This window comes from Rhinolophus sinicus, chromosome 18, assembly GCF_057876585.1.
Source record: "Rhinolophus sinicus isolate RSI-liver-muscle chromosome 18, RSI-T2T, whole genome shotgun sequence".
Taxonomy (NCBI): Eukaryota; Metazoa; Chordata; class Mammalia; order Chiroptera; family Rhinolophidae; genus Rhinolophus; species Rhinolophus sinicus.
Window position 1 is genome coordinate 75,557,914 of NC_142518.1, and position 22,744 is coordinate 75,580,657.

General features: G+C 36.8%; 1 protein-coding gene across 2 annotated transcripts in view; it reads right to left on the bottom strand.

Moving 5' to 3' along the window:
- The window catches only part of AMMECR1 (AMMECR nuclear protein 1), a 119,338-nt gene that overhangs the window by 15,513 nt on the left and 81,081 nt on the right, over positions 1-22,744 (bottom strand). For both annotated transcript variants that reach the window (XM_074323794.2, XM_074323793.2), the window contains one exon: positions 7,608-7,722. In XM_074323794.2, the coding sequence (XP_074179895.1) occupies positions 7,608-7,722 (115 nt within the window). The remainder of the gene's footprint in view (positions 1-7,607; positions 7,723-22,744) is intronic.

Consider the following 22,744-nt stretch of genomic DNA (forward strand, 5'->3'; position numbering starts at 1 on the left):
TAATGAGGAAGGGCATGAATTTACAGACAGAAAACTAAAGTTATAAATTTTTCTTAAAATCTAGAGATGTGAATTAGTTTGCTTTTCAAAGTCTGGGGTGGGGGAGAAAGCTCTTAGCAAACATAACTAATATAAAATAATATTGTTTGCCTGATAAAAAACTAAGAAAAATCTTATACAAGTTAGAACTGTACATTGGATATCTGACTCAATATGGTTTTACTCAGTCTACAAGAGATTTGTTCCTTTAAAAAAAGTTACATATGAGTTGAATTTATGTAAATGAATTAATTTTAAAGTCATGAGGAAGACAATAAAGAAACCCTATAGTATGTCCTTCTGACAAGAAAATATCTATTTGTAAAGTGAATAATCACTCCCTAATATATTTGCTTAATTTAGATTTACACATATAATGTTGCCTTAAAGAAGGGTGATGATACAGTACCATATAAAATAGAGGCACTTATGGTTTACAATATTTTTCTAAAATTTCTAAGCATTCTCCTAAAGAGAATTTAGTGAAAAAGAAATCTAGAATGTACAATGTCAAAAACTGGACTATTTTTCTTTTTTTACTTTTGTTGCCTACATTTAAGTTAGCAATGGCCAATTTAAAAGTAAGGACCTTTTTATGACTTTTCAGAATGGTTAGTGGTGATTCATTCTCTGGAAGCAAAATAAAAGAGAAGACATTTTAAAAAAGGAGTCACAGCATCACACTCGACAGCATCCAGAGACCTTAGGTATTATGTAGTCCAACTTTTCCAGCTTCCCAGTGAGGAAACAGAGATCCAGAAAGGTCACTGAGCTGGGTAGTGGCAGTCAGGAAGAGAAACCAAATCTCCCCATTCCCAAAAATACAGAACTCTTTTTCATTAAGTGCTGGGGAACACACACGCACACACACGCAAACCGTATCGGAAAGAATAGACTATAATGGCACTACTAAGGAAAGGGATGGAGGAGTTTGCAGATTGGGGGGAAGCAGGAAAACATCCCCCTATAAAACAACACACAGAGAAAGCAGGAAGGAACTGGAGGAGTCCTAAGAATAGATGACACAGCCCATTTCACTAAGAGTACCAGTAGCTAATGGAAATTTTTATGCATTAAATCACCTTCTAGAAGTTACTTTACTTTGTTCAGCTTGCTTCCTCACTAGGCTTCTGATACATTGACTTGTTGATTCACAGCAAATTCTTTCTAGATGGCCAGGAAGCATGAAGCATTCCTTTCACAATGTTCCACAGCACTTGAAAAACATTAAGAGTACAGCATCAGGACAAAGACTAAATTATCATAAAGATAGTGACATCTTATATAAAAATCTCAAGGTTCCTAAGAAAATACTGAAAAGCATTTTCCTAGATATATAAAGCCTATATATATTTAAGGTGGGAATCAAGTTAGAAGAGAAGCAAAACATGGTGTATATCACAGTTGGGGAAAAATAAACAAGGGGGGTAGACAGAACATATACAATTAGAAGTCATTTCACTTGGTAACTTAGTGAGTCATGCTAACCATCTGTGTATGAATGGTACATTGAGACTGTTTTCAATGGTACTGTTTTCAGTGGTACATTGAGAGGAGCTAGAAAAAATGTGAACCTTTAAGGAAGGCGGATGAAAAGGAGAACATGAACTTAAAAAATATATGAGAGATGGTGACAGCTGATTTACTCATCTCATCTGTTTACTCTCATGAAGATTGTTACAAAAGTGCACTGTTATTAAATGCAACTGAGTATGTCAGAAACGGAGCTGTGATCGCTCAAGAGGTGTGCTTTGTTTGAGACTGCTTTTAAAGTGAAGCACAGCTCGCCGAGTACCAGGAGTCCAATAAGCTCATGTACAATGACAGATGCTTTGGTCCTTTAGGGACAGAGCAAGAGTAGGAGTGTAGAGTCTAGATCTAAAGTTCAGGGACATACTTTTGACACCAAACAAGAATCATGCTGACCAGCCCCACCAAGCACGAGTTGATTCTATGAAAGTGTTGGGTGCTAAAAAGGAACAGTCTGGCTGAAGACCACTGTGTTTTGCCCAAGTGATAGCAGTATATTCAGGTGAGATATCAGTGATCCAGGGAGCTAGCTATATCACAAATGCCTTATGGTTTGTGAAAATGTCACTAATTGATTGAAATATGATCTATTGGTCTACTGTAGAATACAGAAAACATTTCTTTTTCATGCCTTCAAAAATGCCTTGGCTCTAAACACCAAAATAAAAGATGCCTGACTAGAGTTTAGAATATATTTTGTCTTCTGTCAGCAAATTGCTACACAAGCTCCCGCAAGATCACTGGTAGGATACTTACTATACAAGTTCTTCCACAAACAAAAAGCTTATTCATTTATATCATCCTGAAAATGAGCAGCTATGAGATGACACACCTCCTATCACCCCTCAAATCAAACTCCAGCTATTGTAATGTCATTAGTTTTATATCCTTTCAGATCTTTAAAATTAGGAGAGATGGCTCTCAGGGTAACTATACAAGTGCTAGGATATATATAATTTTAGAGAACTCCAACATGCTGCATGAGCTTTTGTTTCTTTCTAAAGCGCCATGTCTGTCAATCATCCTGTCGTTCATAATTAAACGAGTGCTGTCAAAGGAAAAACACAAAACAATGGTATAAATGTTTGCTTTCAAACATAAGGCAGATCACTTCAGATTTCTCCTGAAGCAACTTTCAGGGAGCAATTTTCCTCATTTAATAACTACTTTAGTCTTACAGGTGTTTATCAATTAATGACTTTTTTTCCCCTAGCTCATTCATTTTTTATCCTTCTCATACCTACCATGGCAGTTAAGTAAATTATGACACGGGCATTCTCAGATCAGCCATTCTCAGAAGGGTGAGGCCACTGTTCCACTTTGTCTTATAGCCTTTTGTGAATGGTTTTGCTGTTTTAATGACTACCCAGGCTCCTTGAGAATCTACCTACAGATACTCGTTTTAAATATTATAATTACTATTCTGAGGAAATATATGGTAGCATTACTGATCATTCTGTTAATTCACATTGACTTGAAATTAATTACATCCACTTGTGAAACCATTGATCAGGAATTCCTCATACCACGTATCAAATACAAGCATCCTAGCCTCTAAACAAAGTCTGATGCAAATCCTACTTTCCTACTAAGTTCCATTATAAAATTAGAGATGTTCCAAAAGAGAGTTCCCAAATAGGCTGAGTTAAACACGTTGGATGAAGAAGAGAGTAAGGTAACCGGCCCTGTGACAGCTGACTTGTTTGCTGATCATTTGAAAATTAGGTGGCTATTACGGTCGGTCACATCCCTCAACCTCATAACTACAAGGCTGTCTATCTTGTTAGTGAAGTTACCTACTTCCATGCTTTGGGACTTTTAGACGTTGCCCTCTCTCTGCTTTGATTTGGGCATTTTCATCCTTTAATGAGGAATTCTACTGCAGTAACACTGCTTCACCAGTGGGGGGTCAACTCTCAAACTGCACTTCCACCAGAAAAGCCCCAGGTTAGAGCCTTCTGCTTATATAAAACATACTCATTACTGATCTTTGACTTCAAAATTCCCTATTAAAATTCTGTAATCATCTCCTGTTTTCCCCTCTGGCATAAACATATTATAGCACTTTGTATTCCAGGTTAAAATCAGATGCTTATGGTGAATATAGGATATTTCATTCTTGGAAGAAAAGTTGTAGCTATTTGACAGTGTGAAATTTCTCAAAGTGAAATGTATACTTAGATAATGTAGACAGACTCCTCATAAAGGAGACTTGCAATATAAATAATTAACTTATATACAAAGGTAAACCATAAATAAAGTCTTCCCTATAATCCTCTTTTTAACAGTGACTGTAGAATCAATATAATCTCAGTTACATAAACAAATATGAAGATTTATTGATAAAAAGACACAGGAAAATAATTGAAAGAGATATTCCAAAATGCTAACAGTGATTATCTCAGAATGGTGCAATTACGAATGGCTTACAGTTCTTTATATTTTTTGAAGTTTAAAAGTTTTCTTCTTCAATAAATTAGAATTCCTATACTATTATGAAAAATAGGTTTATGTCTATGTATATACATGTATACCTTTTTTACTGTGGTAAAACACACGTAGCATAAAGTCTGCCATTTTAACCATTTTAAACTGTACAATTCAGTGGCATCAAGTACATTCACAATGCTGTATAAGCATCACCACTATCCAGTTCCATGACTTTTACATCACCCCACATGGAAACCCTGTACCCATTAGGCAGGCACTTCCTATTCACCTCCTCCTTCCATCCCTGGCAACCACTAATATGCTGTCGATCTCTATAGATTTTCCCATTCTGGGTATTTCATATAAATAGAATTGTACAGTTATGTGGACTTTTGTGTCTGGCTTCCTTCACTTAGCATGTTTTCAAGGTTCATACATGTTGTAGCGTGTGTCAGTATGTTTTTTTCAGCTGAATAACATTCAATTGTATGGATACACCATATTTTGTTTATCCCTTCATCTGTTGATAGATATTTGGGTTGTTTCTACCTTTTGGCTATTGTGAATACTGCTGCTATGAACATTTGTGTAGAAGTTTTTGTTTCAACATATGTTTTCATTTATTTTGGGTGTATACCTAGGAGTGGAAATTGTACTAACATGTACTTTTTAAAAAAAAGATTTTAATGGGGAAGGGGAACAGGACTTTATTGGGGAACAGTGTGTACTTCCAGGACTTTTTTTTCCAAGTCAAGTTGTTGTCCTTTCAATCTTAGTTGTGGAGGGTGCCATTCAGCTTCAAGTTGTTGTCCTTTCAGTCTTAGCTGTGGAGGGCACAGCTCAGCTCCAGGGCCAGTTGCCGTTGCTAGTTGCTAGTTGCAGGGGGCGCAGCCCACCATCCCTTGCGGGACTCGAGGAGTTGAACCGGCAACCTTGTGGTTGAGAGCCCACTGGCCCATGTGGGAATCGAACCGGCAGCCTTCGGAGTTAGGAGCACGGAACTCCAACCGCCTGAGCCACCAGGCCAGCCCCTAACATGTACTTTTTAAAAAATGCCTTTAATTCTACTTTAGCATTCTGTGTTTAAAGTAGCAATGCTTTTCCAGAATTATTCAGGATAACCCTTATAACATCATTCCCACAATAAATACCATCCCATTTTCAATCACTGACCATGGTATAGTTTTTATTTATTTTTTTAAGTCCAAATCACATTCTTGTCCTTAAAATGGTAATTTTTATCCTTATTCTTTGGGAACAAATTTCTCTTATGATAAAATACTTTAAACTATGAAAACTAAATGAAAAGGACAGTCTTTTCCTCTTAGCACAGCCATTCTGGCATTACCTAATTCACTTTCAAATGCTTACATATTAAAAGTACAAAAATATATGTGTGTGTGTTTTGTTGGTACTTTAACAGGAAAGCTTCACTAAACAGACATCAATATTTAAGCCTTAAGGAATGTATTAAATATACAATACCAAGTAGAAGCAATATAGACTCTTCTAGAAATTCAAACTGGCAAATGGTGACCAGAGAGGACGAATATGCCCTGAAAGAGTACACAGTATCAATTCTTAAGTGTTTGACCTCCCACCCTCCCAGCAGAAAGCTGATACATCTCATGAACATAAAAGCCCAATAATATCAAGGTTAATTTTAGCTATGGACAGTGCTTGATGTGGGATAAAGAACATGATGTTGGACTCTGTGCTTACCCATACCTACTTAACAACTGTTGGATTCTCCCATTTTTCCTTCCCCCAAACACATGCACACACAGTTATGCAATACACATTCATGCACATGCACACACATGCACACCCGTGCACGTGCGCACACACACACCTGAACTATACATACTTCCAACTCGGTGGCTGCAATTAAGGGTAAAAGTGTTTTTGTAGCTTGGTCATCACCTAGATATCAGGTTCCCCCGTCCCCCCATTATCACTCCCACCCTCATCACTACACACACAGTACCTTGCAATTCAGAAATCTGCTATTTGCTAGAGAAGAAGGAGTAGCCTTAAAGCAGTGAAAGAACCACCCAAACTGTAATATTTGTTAATAAGGGATGATTTGGGATCATTTAAAAATAAAGTATTGGGGAATATTTCTATAATACTGGCAGACTTCTCTTTAAGGAAAATTCAAATAGGAATAGTAAATTTATACCAAACAATCAATTAGGAAAGTTTAATTCTATAAAACGCTTTATACATTCCAAGTTTGCTATGATCAACACTATCAATAATTTTATCTTTCCTTTATAAAAAAAAAATCTTAAGATGCTTTCATATTCTGATAATTCTCCAAAAATCCCTACCACAAAATCCAGAAGGAACTCTTTCATCCTACTCTCCGAAGAATTTTTAAAATAGCTCTGGCATAACAACAATATATCACAGAGGTTTTTTTCTCAAGATTAAGAACCTTATAAATGTCTTATTCCGTATGTGGAAAAACTGAATGGCAGTGGAGTAAGTTGTCCAAAGTCTCACAGGGAATCAGGGCAGAGATAAAAATAAAACTCAAATCCAATTAATTGTCAAGACAGTGATCTATCCACAAAGCCAAATATCTTAGTTACCACAGGGGATAGGTATTCTAAAAAGGCAGAATTAAAACATTCTATACCATAATTATACAATCATGTCATTTATGAGCGTGTGTGCAAGAGAATGCTATGTATATCACTGAATTCCCAATGCTTTCTTCTTCAAAGACTGTTTTATTCTTATCTACTTGTTTCTTCGTGGTTTGTGTATACTTCTTTTCTCTGCTATTAGACTACAAGATGCTTTATTTTGGGGACCAAATCTTAGTACTTTTGTACATGTAGCACAGTGCCTTAAATACAGTAGGCATTCAATAATATGACCGTGTTGGTGTGTAAAAGTTCATAGACATACACTTAACTATCTCCTCCTAAACATCAAAGCAAATCATGGTGAGAATCTCTGAACTTCCTTAAAAAGCCAACCCTACATGTTAAAGAATAAAAATATGATCCATATAGACTACTCTGATAATGGCAATTCACAGATACCCAAGATATAACCTTAATATTATTTGTTAATATGTTTAAGTGCATAAATCAAGGTGTCCAAGAAGGAATTAGCATGATTTAACTTTAATTAACCAACACCCGGTCATTATCCACAAGCTGATTTCCCCAATTGGTGTATTATCCTAACTCTTTGGTCCTTGTTTTCTTAGACATACCCTCCGACCACCTCACTGCTTGGTGGCAGTTACATAAGAGTGCACTGGGATGGATATCAGAGGAGAAATAAATTCCAATCAGTCCTTCTTACTATTTATTAACAACTTTTATGAGGTTCTCTAGTGAAGCAATAGGATAAAAATGAAGAGCAAATTCAGTTTGGGGATTAAAACAAAACATGGCACTTTGCCTTTAAAAAAAAAAAAAAACTCTGTCACTCATATCTCATTGATCAGTTCTGAGGTTTATTTTTCTGTTACTCTCTACTTTCACTATAATAGAGAGTGGGCTGAAAGAGTTATTTTCTGGGCCTAATTTTAAAAGATTACTCAGGAGTTACCTTCACTTTTCTTTAATAATGTTCTATAGTCTTACCTCCCAGTCCAAATAATCACAGACATCTTCAAAGTTAGTGAGCAGAGACACTGAGCAGAAGAGCCGAGGCAGCTCATCCCTTGTCATTGGGGGAAAACGGCTATCTTTAAGGGCACTGTTGAAAACAAAGCAAATATTAAAGCAATCGCTAGATATGAAAGTTCCTAATTTCAAATGCAGACAATCATTTAAAAACGGTAAGAAATAAAATTAAAAAAAAGTCTGTAAGGTGCCAAAGGTGCCAATAATCTTCAAATGTATTCAAAGGCCCCAAAGATTTTAGGAGTCTTCATTTTTTTTTCATTCAATAGATTGTATTTACTAGCCAATCCTGTGACCAATTCAATTGTAAAGAGTGAATGATCAATTATATTTCCTGTACAGTCATTTCCTGATGTACTTTCCTGTTACTTGTGGAATATGAGAATGTTTTATTTTACTTTTGAGGAGAATAAAAACCAGACTAGTGGAAACTTGTGGGAAGACTTCTGGATCTAGTGTTGGTGGGAAAAAAAATATATGTGCATTTCATGCTGTAAAAATATTCATACTAGGTTGGCTAGTTACCATAGAACAGCACTCAAAGAGTTCAAAAACAGGATCATAATTGCATTTTCTTTAAGCAAAAGAAATCAAAGAAAATGAAAATAATCATGCAAATAACAGACTAAAAATACTCACAAGGACTTCAGGCCCCCTATAAAGGGTAATTCAAGATATGACTCAAAAATTGTGAAACTACAGGAAATAAGACTAATCTAGGAAGTAAAAGTATGATTAGGAGACCATTAATCACATGAATGGATTTCTGAGTACATCAACTCTGACTGGATCCTGTAATCAAAAGTAGTACACCACAGTGCCAAACTCTAGGAAAAACCCACTTTATGAAAAGGACAAAAACGTTGGAAGACCATAGGTCTTCCTGCAACAGTAGAATAGACAGAAAATACACAGACACACAGACATACACACACAGACACTGTGTATTCCTTGTACTTTTAAAAGAAACCTCTTCCTGGTCAAGAAAAACAAACATCTCTCTGATTGCACACTATATTAATGGCACTGCTGGCATTTGCATCATTGATCCTCAAATGTCTTATGTAGCAGCTCAGCTTAGACTTGTTTTCACAGATTAATCCTTAGAGGTTACAAATTTAGAGACTACAAACTGCTTGGATCATAACCAAGTTCTAAGGCCTTTGGAAATAATTTAATTCCTTTTTCAGGACTTCCTCATTGCTGGATTTTCTTTTTTTCATTTTTCCATCCTTTCCTTTGCATTCTGAAACTCACCCACTGTACTGTACAAATATATGCCTATGTTTGTGTTTTCAGTGCATTTTGGGGCTCGCGCTATCCTGCTACACAAAGGAAAATGCTCCCAGAAAGATATAGAGGTGTTGTTTACACAGTAAAAATGTTTTTTTTCCCATCCAAGGAGCCAAGGTTAACCAAGATAATCTGAGATAATTCATACTATGAGAACAGCATTTCACTGTTTTATAATTTAACAACATAACTTTCCTCTGGTCTGGCTTCTTTTATTTTCCTATTGGCAAATAAAGTTTTAAAAAGTGTTTTGAAGTTCTCATTCAAAGCCAAGATACAGACGTGTGTGTGTGTAAACTCCCACTTTCCCCCAATGACACATATACACATACTGGAGAGTTCTAAAACACAGACTAGAAGAATCCCATGCATAAAAACCAAAAGGCCAATCACACTTTCAATTTTCCTGTTAAAAAGAAAAGCCTTATACATCAGAATATAAAATGTATTTTTTATGGTTATAGATTTTTTTATTGCGATAAAGTATACATAACATAACATTTACCATTTTAACCATTTTAGGTGTACAGTTATGTGGGATTAAGTACATTCACATTGTGCAACAATCACCACCATCCATCTCCAGAACTTTTTTCATCTTGCCCAACTGAAACACCATATCCATCAGACACTAACTCTCTATCCCCACCCCCCAATCTTCCCAATCCCTGGCAAAAATGTAATTTAAACACACTTTTATAATTTCAAGTAATTATAGTAATATAACCACTAACATTTTTGATATATAACAGCTTTATTGAGATATAATTCACATACCACAAAATTCACCCTTTTAATGTATACAATTCAATTCATAGAGTTGTATAATACAACTATCACCATTATCCAATTTTAAAACATTTTCATCAAAAAGAAACCCCATACCCATTAGAAGGTCACGCCACATTTTCCCCTCCCCCCAGCACCTAGAAACCAATAATCTACTTTCTATCTCTATGGATTTGCCTAAGTAGAATCATGTAATATGTGGCATTTTGTGTCTGAATTTTTTCACACAACATAATGTTTTGAGTGTTTCATCCATGTTGTAACATGTATCAGTACTTCATCCTCTTTATTGCCTAATAATATTCAATTATATGGATACATCACATTTTGTTATCCATTTATCTGCTGATAGACATTTGGCTCATTTCCACTTTTCGGCTATTATGAATAATGCTGCTATGAACACTCGTTATGAGTTTTGTGTGGGATTGCTAGGTCATGTGGTACTTCCATGTTTAACTTTTTTAGGAGCCAACAAACTGTTTCCCACAGCTGCTGTACCATTCAATGCTCCCACCAGCACTGTTTGAGGGTTCTAATTTCCCCATATCTTCACCAGCACTTGTTATTGACTGCCTTTTTAATTATTGTGCTAGACTTTCTTTAATGAAGAGTTTTTTTTGTATCTAGCTTTTACATTAAAACAATACACATATTGAAGTTGCAATATACTTAATTTCTTAATACTTTAAGGCAAGTTAGCATTTTGCTTACTTTATTTCCTAGCAAACCAATGAAAGGTAAATTGTAGCTCAGTGCAATTCAAAATATTTCAAATCAATGAAATTTTCAAGTACCTAAAATGTACTCAGGATCAGGCTAGCAAGCTTTCCTTGTGATACAAAGCCTGTGGCTCAATCATTTTGGGATTAAAAAAAAAAAGCAAAGAATATTTAGAACGAGTAAGTGGGAGAATGATATATGGCTAATAAGAGAAACTTACAATCATGCATCACCATACCAAGCCTCGAACGTATTAACTTCAAAATTCTGAAATAGGGAAGGTACACTAGTCATGATGGAAACAGTCTGATTTTACAGAGACCCTCATTCAAACAAGACTTAATTCCTGCACCAACTCCAAGTAACTTTTCATTAAATTTATGAGCATAGAAAAGTCCCCAAAAGCAGGAAGCCCTCAATATCTCCAAACACAAATTCCTAGGGAAAAGAACTAGCAATGAAAGCCTAGCAAGGATTTAAGGGATTATAAAAAAGATGAAAAATGCAGCTGGAGACTGACCTCAGAACTGCTAGACTGGTGTGGATAGCTGATAAACAAGAGGATTCAGCTTCCTCCAGCCCCACTCTCTTTAGTATACAGCACATGGAGTGTGGAAGGTGAGCCTTTAGAAAGGGTATGCAGTCCGGAGTTGGGCAGTGACTTAATTGAGGTGACCCAGCTAGTTAGTGACATGGGTGGGGATACAACCCAGATTCTTGACTCAAGTCCAAAATTCTTTCTAGTATTTACATTTTAGTTGCCACCTTTGAATGGATTATTTTTTCACTTTAAAATTAAATGGTTGCCTTACTTGGCAATTCTGATCTCAGTGCCTCTGCCTAAAGAAGATAAATAATAATTTAATAGCATTCATTAGTAGCCAAAGTGTAAATAGAGCTAGACTTCCTATCTACTGGAAATCTGCAGGAGCAAAAAAGGATTTTAAAACATTAATACTGTCCTCCATGGAAAGCATTTTATGCCAAAGTAGTGTTTGCCAATTTAAAATCTAGGCAGTCTAAGGAACTGACAAACGATGAGATCCTGTAAATTCGTCTGAAGTTCTCTTTGCTACAATAGAAAGCCATTTTCCAATGTTTGAATGTTGCTAGGGAAAAAAAAAAAAAACACTTATGTACAAAACCAGCCGGCTGCTCTATCACTCATGATGGATGGGTGAGGTTTAAACAACAGTTTAATTCACATACCAAATTCAAATATATTCAATTCAAATTGGCACTTTCCAAGAATATGATTCTCCTAATTGAGAAGCAGCATAAACATCTGTCAAAGTTAACATCTAATGTTAAATAGCACTGTAATGAAAATGAACATTTTTAAAAAGGAATTAAGAGTTTAGCTTATCAAAGAATCAAGGGGTTTGTGAAAAGTGCCTGGAAGTTACGAGGAAAAAAACAACAGCTAAAAAGAGACAAAAGCGTAGATATTACAAGGCTCATCATAAACAATACAGCATACAATAGAAATGATTTAACTGAATCTAGCTAGCTAGCCATTCATTCATTCATTCATTCCTTTGCTCTCTAATACCTAGGTGACCTTAATCAATTAACCAGTGGAAAGTTACCAAACTGAGAAGGGCTTCATATTACAGGCAATCATTTTTCAGGACAAGGAAGTAATTAAAACCAAAATTAAAAATCCCTGTTTGGATAGGCGAAGAAAAGCAAATCAAGCATACATCAGTCTAAAAAAAAACAAACAGTTTTTTCAAAAGGGGTTTCAATCGTCTAGAAATTCTACCATTCCTCATCAGAGTTTCTCGAACAGAATGGACATGTGGCACATATGTTGAACTCCAGAAACTTAGAATACTAGAATTATCCATAACCTTTCTTTCACATTAAATAGCAATTTTAGCTTCCCCATTATTAGAGAAAATAACAGGCATAAAACAATGCAAAAGAGTGACTATTCATCAAACATAAGGGTAGAGAGGAGTGACAAAGGACACGATTATGGTTAAGGAAGGAGTAAGGGAACCTTATTTTGGTGAGGGCTGTGACCCAAAGGGAAATTTTCAGTCATAAGACATATGTAAAGTGTTACTTGATTGGGGGATTTTTTTTTCCCTTTAGAATAATAAATACAACCTAGTTGCTGCTCAGTAAACATTAAGTTATTCTTTTTAATTATTAATTTTAATATACATTTTAATGTGATGTGATGGGTATTAATGGGGAATGGAGGAAAGAATTAAGGGAAGAGAAAGTAGAAAGGGGGAAATAAAAAGAATACATACAAAGAAATAAAGACGGAGAGGAAGAGAAAACAAGCAGAAAAGGAAGTAGGAGGCAAAGAAAGTAAACAAATAGAGACACAAACAAAGGGACAAAGCAATGAAGGGTAAGAAGGAAAGGTATGAGATAAAGTGTGATTGGTCCTGTAGGTTTCCCTATATATTATTTGTTCCTATCTTATAGGATTCACTTAGACTTCAGAGTATTATCACTTACTGATGAAAGTTCCTGAATTGCTCTGATCTCGAATTCTTAAAAGCCTCTACTCTGAGTTAGCCACAGCGGCCCACCAGGAGGGAAAAATACTCTTCTAGGTTGCATGCTGTGATGACCATAGCAATATTGTCAAGAACCTGCCTCCTAGCCACAGTTCCTCACCTCTAAATTAGGAGAAAAGAGTGTGAATTTGACTCGGTGGAGCAGAACGAAAACTGGAAAGTACAAGATACATAAAGAAACAGATGGCTGTTGAGAGTATATTGCGGGTATTCCTCATTTCTCCCCATATGATGTCCACATCATGCTCTTCTTGCAGAGTTTCTGGATTTACTCTATCCTGTTTTGAGAAATGAATTACTAGAAATTTTTTTTGTTTTAATTATCTTTCTGATGAAAATCTTTTAAAATATATTCTACCAGTGTAAAACGAACATAATTTTCTCTTTATGACAGGCTCATTTTTACGACTCAATAAGACTTTGGATCAGTCATTACTATACAGTATTAGAATAGTGCTCTCAATGGTGTTGGCAAGAAAAAAAAATCTGTGGGTCTGGAAAACAGAGTACAGAATGACCACCAACAATTTCCATGTTGGGAAATTTGAAAACGTGAGATGTCTCTACTTTCAAGAGAATGTAACACAAAAGTAACCTGAGGTAGACTTTCATGGTGTCCGTCCTTGTGTTCCCTGAGTTAGGATACTATAAAACTGAACTACCTCTCAAGTCAAATCGAATGTAAATGTTATTGCCTTTCTCTTAGAATTTAGAAACCTCTACAACCCTGACCAGGATTATTTCCCCAGGGCCATCAACAGCATGTCTCCAAGGTATTAACAACAATTCCCTATGACTTACTGCCAATAAATATAGCTCTTAAAATGCAAGATTGGAGTCATCATTAATATATGAGCAAAACTATATCACAGTCCTATGGAACATAGCACAGTAGTAGAATGGTCAACAGCTTAAATTCTGGAGTCCAACATACCTGCATTTGGATCCTGGCTTCACCGCATACTAGTTGTGTGATATCTGGATAAGTCTCTTAACCTGTGCCAGCCTCCATTTCCTCATGTATAAAATGGGAATAATAATAGTACCTACCTCAGAGCTACTATGCCAAATAAATAATAAAACCTGCATAAGCATCTTGCATACACTAGGTGCCTAATAAGTAGTGGCCATCAAAGAGCTTAGATTGCTCATCAATGTCTGTTAAGTTTATGCCCATGGGGCTGCCCCCACATTATGGCTGTGGTGAAAGGAAGGGAACCCCAGGACTAAGACGGACCCTTCAACCTTGATATGGGAGGATCTAAACAAATTCTCATTTCTAGGAATTAAATGTGGCCATCCCTGTGAATAATGGCTACTTTCCAGGTTGTTTTTATTTTTTGAGAAGTCTACACTTCATTTTCTTTAACTTTCAAAATATTTATTAAGCACCTGCCATATGCCCTTTATTATGTGAAGAGTAATGGAGGATGTAAGAATAGATTATAAAATAATATATGGATATATGTAAAAAACTTGTTAAAATAGCATACGATAGGAATGCTGAGAGGAATGATCAGACAAGGTTAACTTCTCTTCCAGAAGGATCTGTTTTATACTCTCTGCCACTGGTTTACAAGTTACCAAGTGACCCAGAATCGTAGGAAAGTTTACAGAAATGAAATGTATACACATTTTTTTTCTAGTAACAAATCTACTACATCAAGTGAGGTGCTTCTTCATCAAGAAGTTCCATTATCTTGCAGGCATGTATTCGTATGTTGCTTTGTAACTTTCTTCGTTTTCCTGAACTAGATTTTTAAAAATCTCCATTGGCAGAGACGGGTGTTTTTTTGTTTGTTTGTTTGTTTGTTTTTAATTGAAGTTTACTGGAGTGACAACTGTTAGTAAAGTTACATAGGTTTCAGTAAAAGGGATCAAATATATTGTGGTGGAAGGGATTGGTCTTTTACTTCCATACAATAAATGTTTACCCAGAAATGCAGTTCCCTGAATTATGTTCAATTTGTTTTTCAATGGATTTAGATATATTATTCTATATCCTACTGGCTATGCTACAGCAAAATTTTTAGGAAAACAAAATAAAAAAAACTCTCTAAGCAGCAGACACAGAATGAGAGATGAGAGACTCTGTGCCTTCCTCATCTAAACCAGTCGTCTCCAAACTGTTTTTCCTGAGCATGCTTAGTGGTAAAAAAAAAAGTTTGGCACATATGTACAATACGTAAATTTATTTATAAAGTGTATACATCTAGTACTATCACTAGCTAATATATCCAAAGCACGAAACATACTGACAGTAAGCTTTGTTGGTAAAGACAGCAGGTATAAACACATATTTCAAATAATGTTCTTGACAATTTCTTTCTTAGTTTTTGGCTGCTGTCTCATCACGTCTGATTAGATTATCCTCCAGTTCCAAGGTAATGTGTAGAAGTGTCAGCTAGCTCCACCAACTTTCTCACCCTTGCCTTGTGCTTGTATTATTACTGTTACCATGAATCTGTTGTTCATTTGCAGGAATATTTTCAGGCCACTTTGGCAGCCCGCATGGCTTATTTATCTAGCTTCAGCTAACCTACGTATAATGGTCAAATGGCTTAAGAAGATTCCTGCAAAGAAACCAAAGGTTGAAGACAATACCAAGAACCATGAATCTGTTTAACCAGGCACACATACACTGAAATACGCTGCGATATCCCGGAGTGAATGAAAGAAGGAGTGTGCCACTATCAACTCTCATCCAATCAGGGATCTCACGCTATCCTCAAGAGTATGTGACAGTGACTCTCTGACACAGACCAAATGAGAGTACCGGGGTCCATCCATACATTAAATATTAGTGGGGTTTAAGTACTTTCTTATATTTTAGATTAAAGGATTAGAAATAGGATTTCTAATCTTTTCTTCTCACCCCACACTGGGTCATTTATGCATACCCCTCTTTGGAGACTGCTAATCTAAAGCTCTTAATCAAGTTCTAGGAGACTGATTGTAATAAACATGACACTATGAACAAAACAGCTTTCAGTACAAAAGACCCAATATCTTTTGAGCACCTACTGTGAGCAGGGTGCTATCCATGTATTTTCTTGTTGAGTCCTCAAAACAACCCCATTTTGCAGACGAGGAGACAGGTTCAGTGAGTTCAGTGAGATTAAGCAATTTGCCAAAGGTCATAAAAACAGGTAAGAGAGTTGACATTGGAAGTCAGGACTGCCTGTCTCCAGAGCCCATTCTCTTTTCACAGTACCACTTGTAGAATGTTAGCAAATCAACATAATGCATACACATTTAATCAGTTTTAAGGAATTTTTCCCCAGTTAATACTTCTTCTCCTGAGATTTAATGGAATGTTTTAGGTATAAGTGTGAGCAGCTTCTGAAACTAAGAAAAATGGTACTTTTTTAGTGAAAGTATTAGCTTGTTTTTGTTCTCTTCTTTCTCCATTTTGATCTTGGTGATTCAGAGCGGCTGCCATCGAAAAACATCTGTTTTATCTAAATTTAATAAGCTCTATTAATGGGATACTAAGCCTTCCCTTATTCTGAAGCCTTTCCACAATTTGAAATTTAATCTGCTGGAAGTCAGAATAGCGTTACCAAAGTACTAGTTTTGGACATATCTAGGCTGGCGGGCCTGTTTCTGATTTTTAACTTTGCTTTTCCAACCTGAATGAATAAGCTCTCTCATACTCACCACAAGAGTCATGCATTTTTTTCCTTCCCTCTTTCCATGGAAATCAAATCTATAAATTGAACCCTATAAACTGAAAAACATACGTTGTCACTCTAAGTTACGTGCCATGTTAGGGTGATTCGGTCTTACCCATTGGTTTACTGTCCTTTCTAAAACTTATTGCCAGTCCTAGATGGCACAGGTCTGCTGAGAGCTAGCATGCTGGTTCTTACTGTGTGGCCTATGATTTTCTCAGATGTCACTGATGGGGAACTACAGGTAACAAAGGAAGAGTTAAGTCAGTCTTAAAGATGAGGTGCAAAGTAAATTTATCCACTCGATCATGATGAGGAAAAGGGGGCGGGGAGAGAGCGAGAGAGCGGGAGGGAGGGAGGGAGGGAGGGAGGGAGAGACAGAGAGAGAGAGAGAGAGAGAGAGAGAGAGAGAGAGAGAGAGAGAGAGAGAGAGATCCAGCCCTCCCCACTGCCTCACTGAGATATTTTTCACCTTTATTTTCCTTCTCTTCTCTCCCATCTTCTGGATGTTTTCCTCTTTTCTCTTTCTTTACTCTTTCTATTCTACTAAGGTAAGGAAGCAAGAATAGTAAAACGTTACAAGAAGGAGATGAAAGAAAAGAATGGGGGGTGAGAGGAGAGATGAGATAGATCACTATGCTGCTGCCTCCTCCAGACAAGTGTGAGACGCCAGCGTGAAGGCAGCCACATGTTGTTGTGTTCCGCCATTGAGTCAGGATGACCCATTCCCTTCTGTACTGGTTTTAATGTTCTATTTTCACCTTCAGGGAGTAAACTGTGTACAGAGAAAGGTACACGATCCACTGCCCATTTCTTTCTAGGGTTTTTAAGGTAACTTTGAAAAGCAGAAGGCCAGTTGGGAAAAATAGTTGAGTGCCTCACCCCCTATCAGTCTAAATGTTTAACCAGGCAATAGTTATAGAGATAGAGTCAATTTCTTGATTTTTATACTTTCCAATCACATATTTCCTTACAATGAAGCATAAGTACATGTCTGTTTTTAAGGCCTCTGTAACTTGTCTTACATTCATTTAAAAGGAACTATTTTAATTTTTATTACTACATGATAACTTTGGAGGGAAAGTTTCCTTCAACTCGTTCATATCGTCTTCATTTTTATATGATTCTTCACAGTTTCCAAAGGGTCTTCACATCTTTCATCCTAGGTGACCCTCAAAATGGCCCCAGAAAGTAGACAGAGCTAATGCTATATTACATTAGAAACCATAACAGGTGTCCTCCAAGAATAAGGCCCTTACAGTCATAGTCACCAAATGGAACAGCTACAAGCACTTAGAGATCATGTAGTCCACACCTTTCATTTGATATTTGGGGAACAAGAGCAGAAAGTGACGTGCTCAAAGTCACACAGCAACCGAGTAGTGGCGTTGGGACTATATGCTACATCTCCTGAGTTCCCTTGTTCCCCACCCACTGATCTCTCCATTATTCTTTCATATATTCATTGACTGAAACTCCAGAACAGATGTTGAAGGAGCAAAGAAAAACATGATGTGGAAGGCACCAAGGAATAGCCAGAATAAGCAGTGAGTTTCGCAGCGTAACTCCACACTGTCAGGCACCTGGCACTCGTAGGCATGCTGAGGCCACACAGAATCTAGAAACGGAGACGTAAGGGTGGGAGAATCACCACTGTGGGGATGCGAATGCAGTCTTCACTAAGGCCCTCCTTTCTACTTCTAACCCACTCCCCCTCATCTCACTTCATTCTTAACACACTCCTAGTAGGTGCCGCTCTCTCCTCATTGTGCTTTTCCCTTGCTCTTTTTACCTTGCAGTCTATCCATTCTGTCCCATTATTTCTCCCTACTGCTGAACTGCACAGGATTATTCAACAGAAAAGTTATACATTTTTAAAATAGGGTATTTAGTTCTCTTTTATGAAGCTCTAAAAACTAGAGAATCTTTCCCTATTATAAATGTCACTGTATGTTCTGGCTCTGTGAGTATCAACATGTCAAATTATAAGCTGGTCAGGGCAGGATAACCTTAATGCCCATTTTCAAGTATATAGCACAATGTCGTGTGGAGATTCCACATGGGAGAACTATGCGGCTCCTGATGTACTGTTAAAGGTCTTGGACTTGAATTCAGCCTACCTTCCAATCTCTTAACTTGGAACATACTTTATCCCTTTCAACAAATGTTAAAGTGAGCCTGATCAAACAGAAAAGGATACTTTAACTCCTCATCTCCTGTTTGGTTTATACCTTGATAAACCTAATTTTCAAAGTAAAGAAAAATTTTACTTCTATAGTTTTCCATTCAATTACCATTAAAAATTACTTAATTCTCCCACTGAAAAGGTCCTACTTTGATTTTCTTTCCATGAGTCAAGCACATGGCATAATAAAATATGTTGGAAAGGCTTCACAATATGCTGCTGAAATAATAACAATTGCTGAATCTGTACTACAATACATATTAGAAAACCACAATAGATACTAAAGGGAAACAGCATCATTGGGGGATAGAAAAAATGCAATGGATAAAAGCCATGCTAATTTAAATTACAGTCATGTGACAATAGCTCCGTCCCCTACAGCAGTAAACTTGCCATGAATAAGTGGCGGTCGTAATGATTACTGGTGGAAAGGAATGTCTATGAATGTGAATTAATTTAGCAAATATTTATTGAGTGCCTGCTACATACCAGGCACAGGCATACATATAGTATATTCTACTGTAGTCCTGTGGAACAGCTTGCTTCATAGACATTTCACGACATGACCATAATACGACTGGCATTTATGTGAGCAACTCAAAGCCCACAATGATAAGTACAAATCTCATAAACTAGGTCATGTTTTAGAGCTTAAAAAAAAAAAAAAAAGAGGGAGGCATCTAAGCTCACAAGGCCTTATAACTTTTAATGTTATGGGTACTAGTCTATTTGTAGAAAATCTGGCAGGCTAAGCAAAACCTGATAGAAATGCAAATTAAAAACTACATTTTTGACTATTTATTACCCGTGTATGTGTTACATGTAAAACTTCAACCATAAGCTACCTGACTATGATGACTGTGCTCAGTTTTGCTCACCACTGTATGTAGACCCAATGCCTAGCATTCAGTAGCTGGTAAATAAATTTTTAATGAGTGAAAGAAAAACTATAGGAAGATAGTCTCATATTTAATAAACATTTATTGGCAATATAATAAACATTAAATGGTCCTACTGGTTGGTTATACTGGTTATACTTGATTGAACAGTGTTCCCCTATACTCTAAATATCCTTTTATTCATCAACTTAAAAATTGTCCAGTGTGTTTTCCCCTGCTTAATATATGTTAAATGCTGTTCATTTAGAAGGTTTAACTGATCATTGTGGTCTTTAGATTACTGGGTATTCACACTACAGCACAGTTTGGCAACACTTTTCTATCTAAAATTCATAGATTGCTATAAATAGATAATAATCTACTTCCATGATAGAGTTACAGAGTTGCTTTAATCTCACAGCCCCACCCTACCCCCAGAAAACACAGATGCTTTGCATCCTGAAGGAGCGCAATGGCCTCTTATGTTTGTGGGGTGATTATTACTACTATCTTGTAGTTTAAAACACATTGGGACCCATATTACTAGTCTATTTGTATGCCTTCCACACCTTCTTATAAAGGAACATCTTATGATTGGGATGAATCACAAGTCAGCAAGGGCCGGCATAGAAAAAAGAAGTGCAAGTTAACAGCCCTCTCTCTAAACAAACATGGGCCTAAAGGAAATCTGACATCAGATCACACACACACACAAAAAAATCCTCTGCCCACTCTTCTGCTTTCTGTGGGATTACAGGTGAGCAAGCATCCAAGGGGGAAAGGGAACTTGTTGAAACTCCACCCTCTGAAACAATGAAAATGAACTAGTAGAAGAAGGGCTGACCCTGCAAAGACGAGTGGACCTCTGATGTACTTCAGGTGGGGCTGTCAGAATGTCTGTCAACTAAGAGGCTCTTACAACGTACCAGGCTAAGTATTAGTATGCATCAGCACACATTCTCTCAATCACATTAGACTTTAAAAGTCCCAGGTCTGGTGTGCCTTTTACAAGGAATAACACTGGTTTAGACTGCTGCTCCGAGCCTGTTTCACAAATCTGGGAGACCAGGTTAGAGCACCTCATTTTCTTTTGCTACTGCCATGTCCTCTCCCTCCCCCATGTAACTAAGTCACTCCTTAGACTTTGGTAAACAGTATTAAGGAAATTGAGGGAATATTTTCTGTGGACTTAACTTTCCTGGAAATAATGATCAGTGATGGAAAACAAACTCTTCATAACAGAACAAAACATCAATTTGAACTCCACTAATTCAAAATGGGGGCTAATTTAAACAGACCTAGGCTGACTGGGAAAAAGGGTCTGCTCCACTACGAAAATCAACTTTGTAATTAAGGTTGTAAGAGAAGTACGGGAGTTGCTGAAAGAGAAACTACTGTCAGGACTTGAGAATTAACTAACTACGTGCACTATCACATCATAATTACAAATCTTTGGGTGTATGACAATGCAGGCCTCTGGAAGACTTCTACTTGACAACACTGTTAGCCCACTGAGTCACCTGTGTCACTAAAATGAGCAAAACCATTTTTAGAATAAATACTTCATTCATTCTTTATTGATCATAATGGACTTCCTGCAATCATTTTGACTTTGGGAGCTTTCACTTCCACTTTGGTGTTGCTGGCTACTCGCCTATACTCACTCAGTCGTGTTCACACTCAAGACCTGCAAGTACAAGTCTAACTGAATCAGAAACACGGCCCAAGCCTCCTGAACTCAATGGCTTATTTACTCTCTGAGCTAAAGTTGTAAGATTGTCAAACCTTGGCTTACATCTAGTTGTAAAATAGGAAGAGGAGGGGAAAAAAGCTTATATCCCTGAGGTTGTAGACCTACACACCAGAACAGACAAAATAAAAGGCAAAGCAACAGTGTCCTTCGGAAACCTATATGTTAAGTACTAAACAGTCAGTCATTCTGAAACAATTATCAAATGAAAAAGGAGCATCAGTTTCCAAAGGAAGCAATTGTGCAGGTTGGTACTCCTCTCACCTCCATACTGGCTCTCATTTCACTAGCACAGGGCAGTCTCCCAACTCTTCACATCCATTCCTTCTGCGAGCCATTCCTCACTGCCTCAGAGGCCCAGTTACCTTGTCACATGGAGAGGTCCACTCTAATTACACGGTAAGCTTCTGGGTTCATACATGTTTCCCTTAAGCATAAGACACACAGAACTAGCACATCATGGATGGGTACTCTACCAATTTTGCTTGGTTTAAAGTGGTAAGACACCTTCTTTTCATATACAGAACTGTAAATCAGAGCAGTAAGATAAAAAAAAAATGGCTCCAAGATTTTGAGTTTCTATAGAAACCTTGAAAATACCAGAACCAGCAAATGCATTTGTTTAAGAAAATGTGTCACTGAAATTGATAGGCATTCCACAAGAATACAGAATAAAATTATCATAGGTCAATGTTCCAACAAAAATGAAATGCTAGTAATAAATTTTGTAGGGAAAAAGTTCTTCAGAATGGTTTTGGGCAAGAAAGTCTGTACTCTCTCCTACAACATAAGTCTCCATCTACTAGATTGATCATCTCTGTATCATCAGTGTTAACTGAGAGGAACAACAGGATCCGCAGTCCAAAAATCATTGACAACTGGACACCATAAGCTTGTGATTCTTTTTAAATGAGAAATTTACTTTTCAAATTATGCCTGGCTGACACAACTATTTAAGGCAGTCAGCAAACACAGGACATAAAGCAACTGCTGGGCAAAGTGAGGCAGTTTTCCGGTTTGGGAGGGTTTTCCTATGGAAGATCATAAAAGGCATAATCCGTACTTGGAGAAAACTTAAGTGTTGACTACTAATTTTCTAAATAAATATAAAGAAATAAATGTAATCATAATACAAATTGGACACTTTGTCTAAAGTCTTTTCACTACTTAATGCTAGACTATTACAATACATTCATATTAAAATAAATGTTTACTGTCTTTTATTTGAAAATGATTCTTTTGACAATGTGTACAACAGCAGCC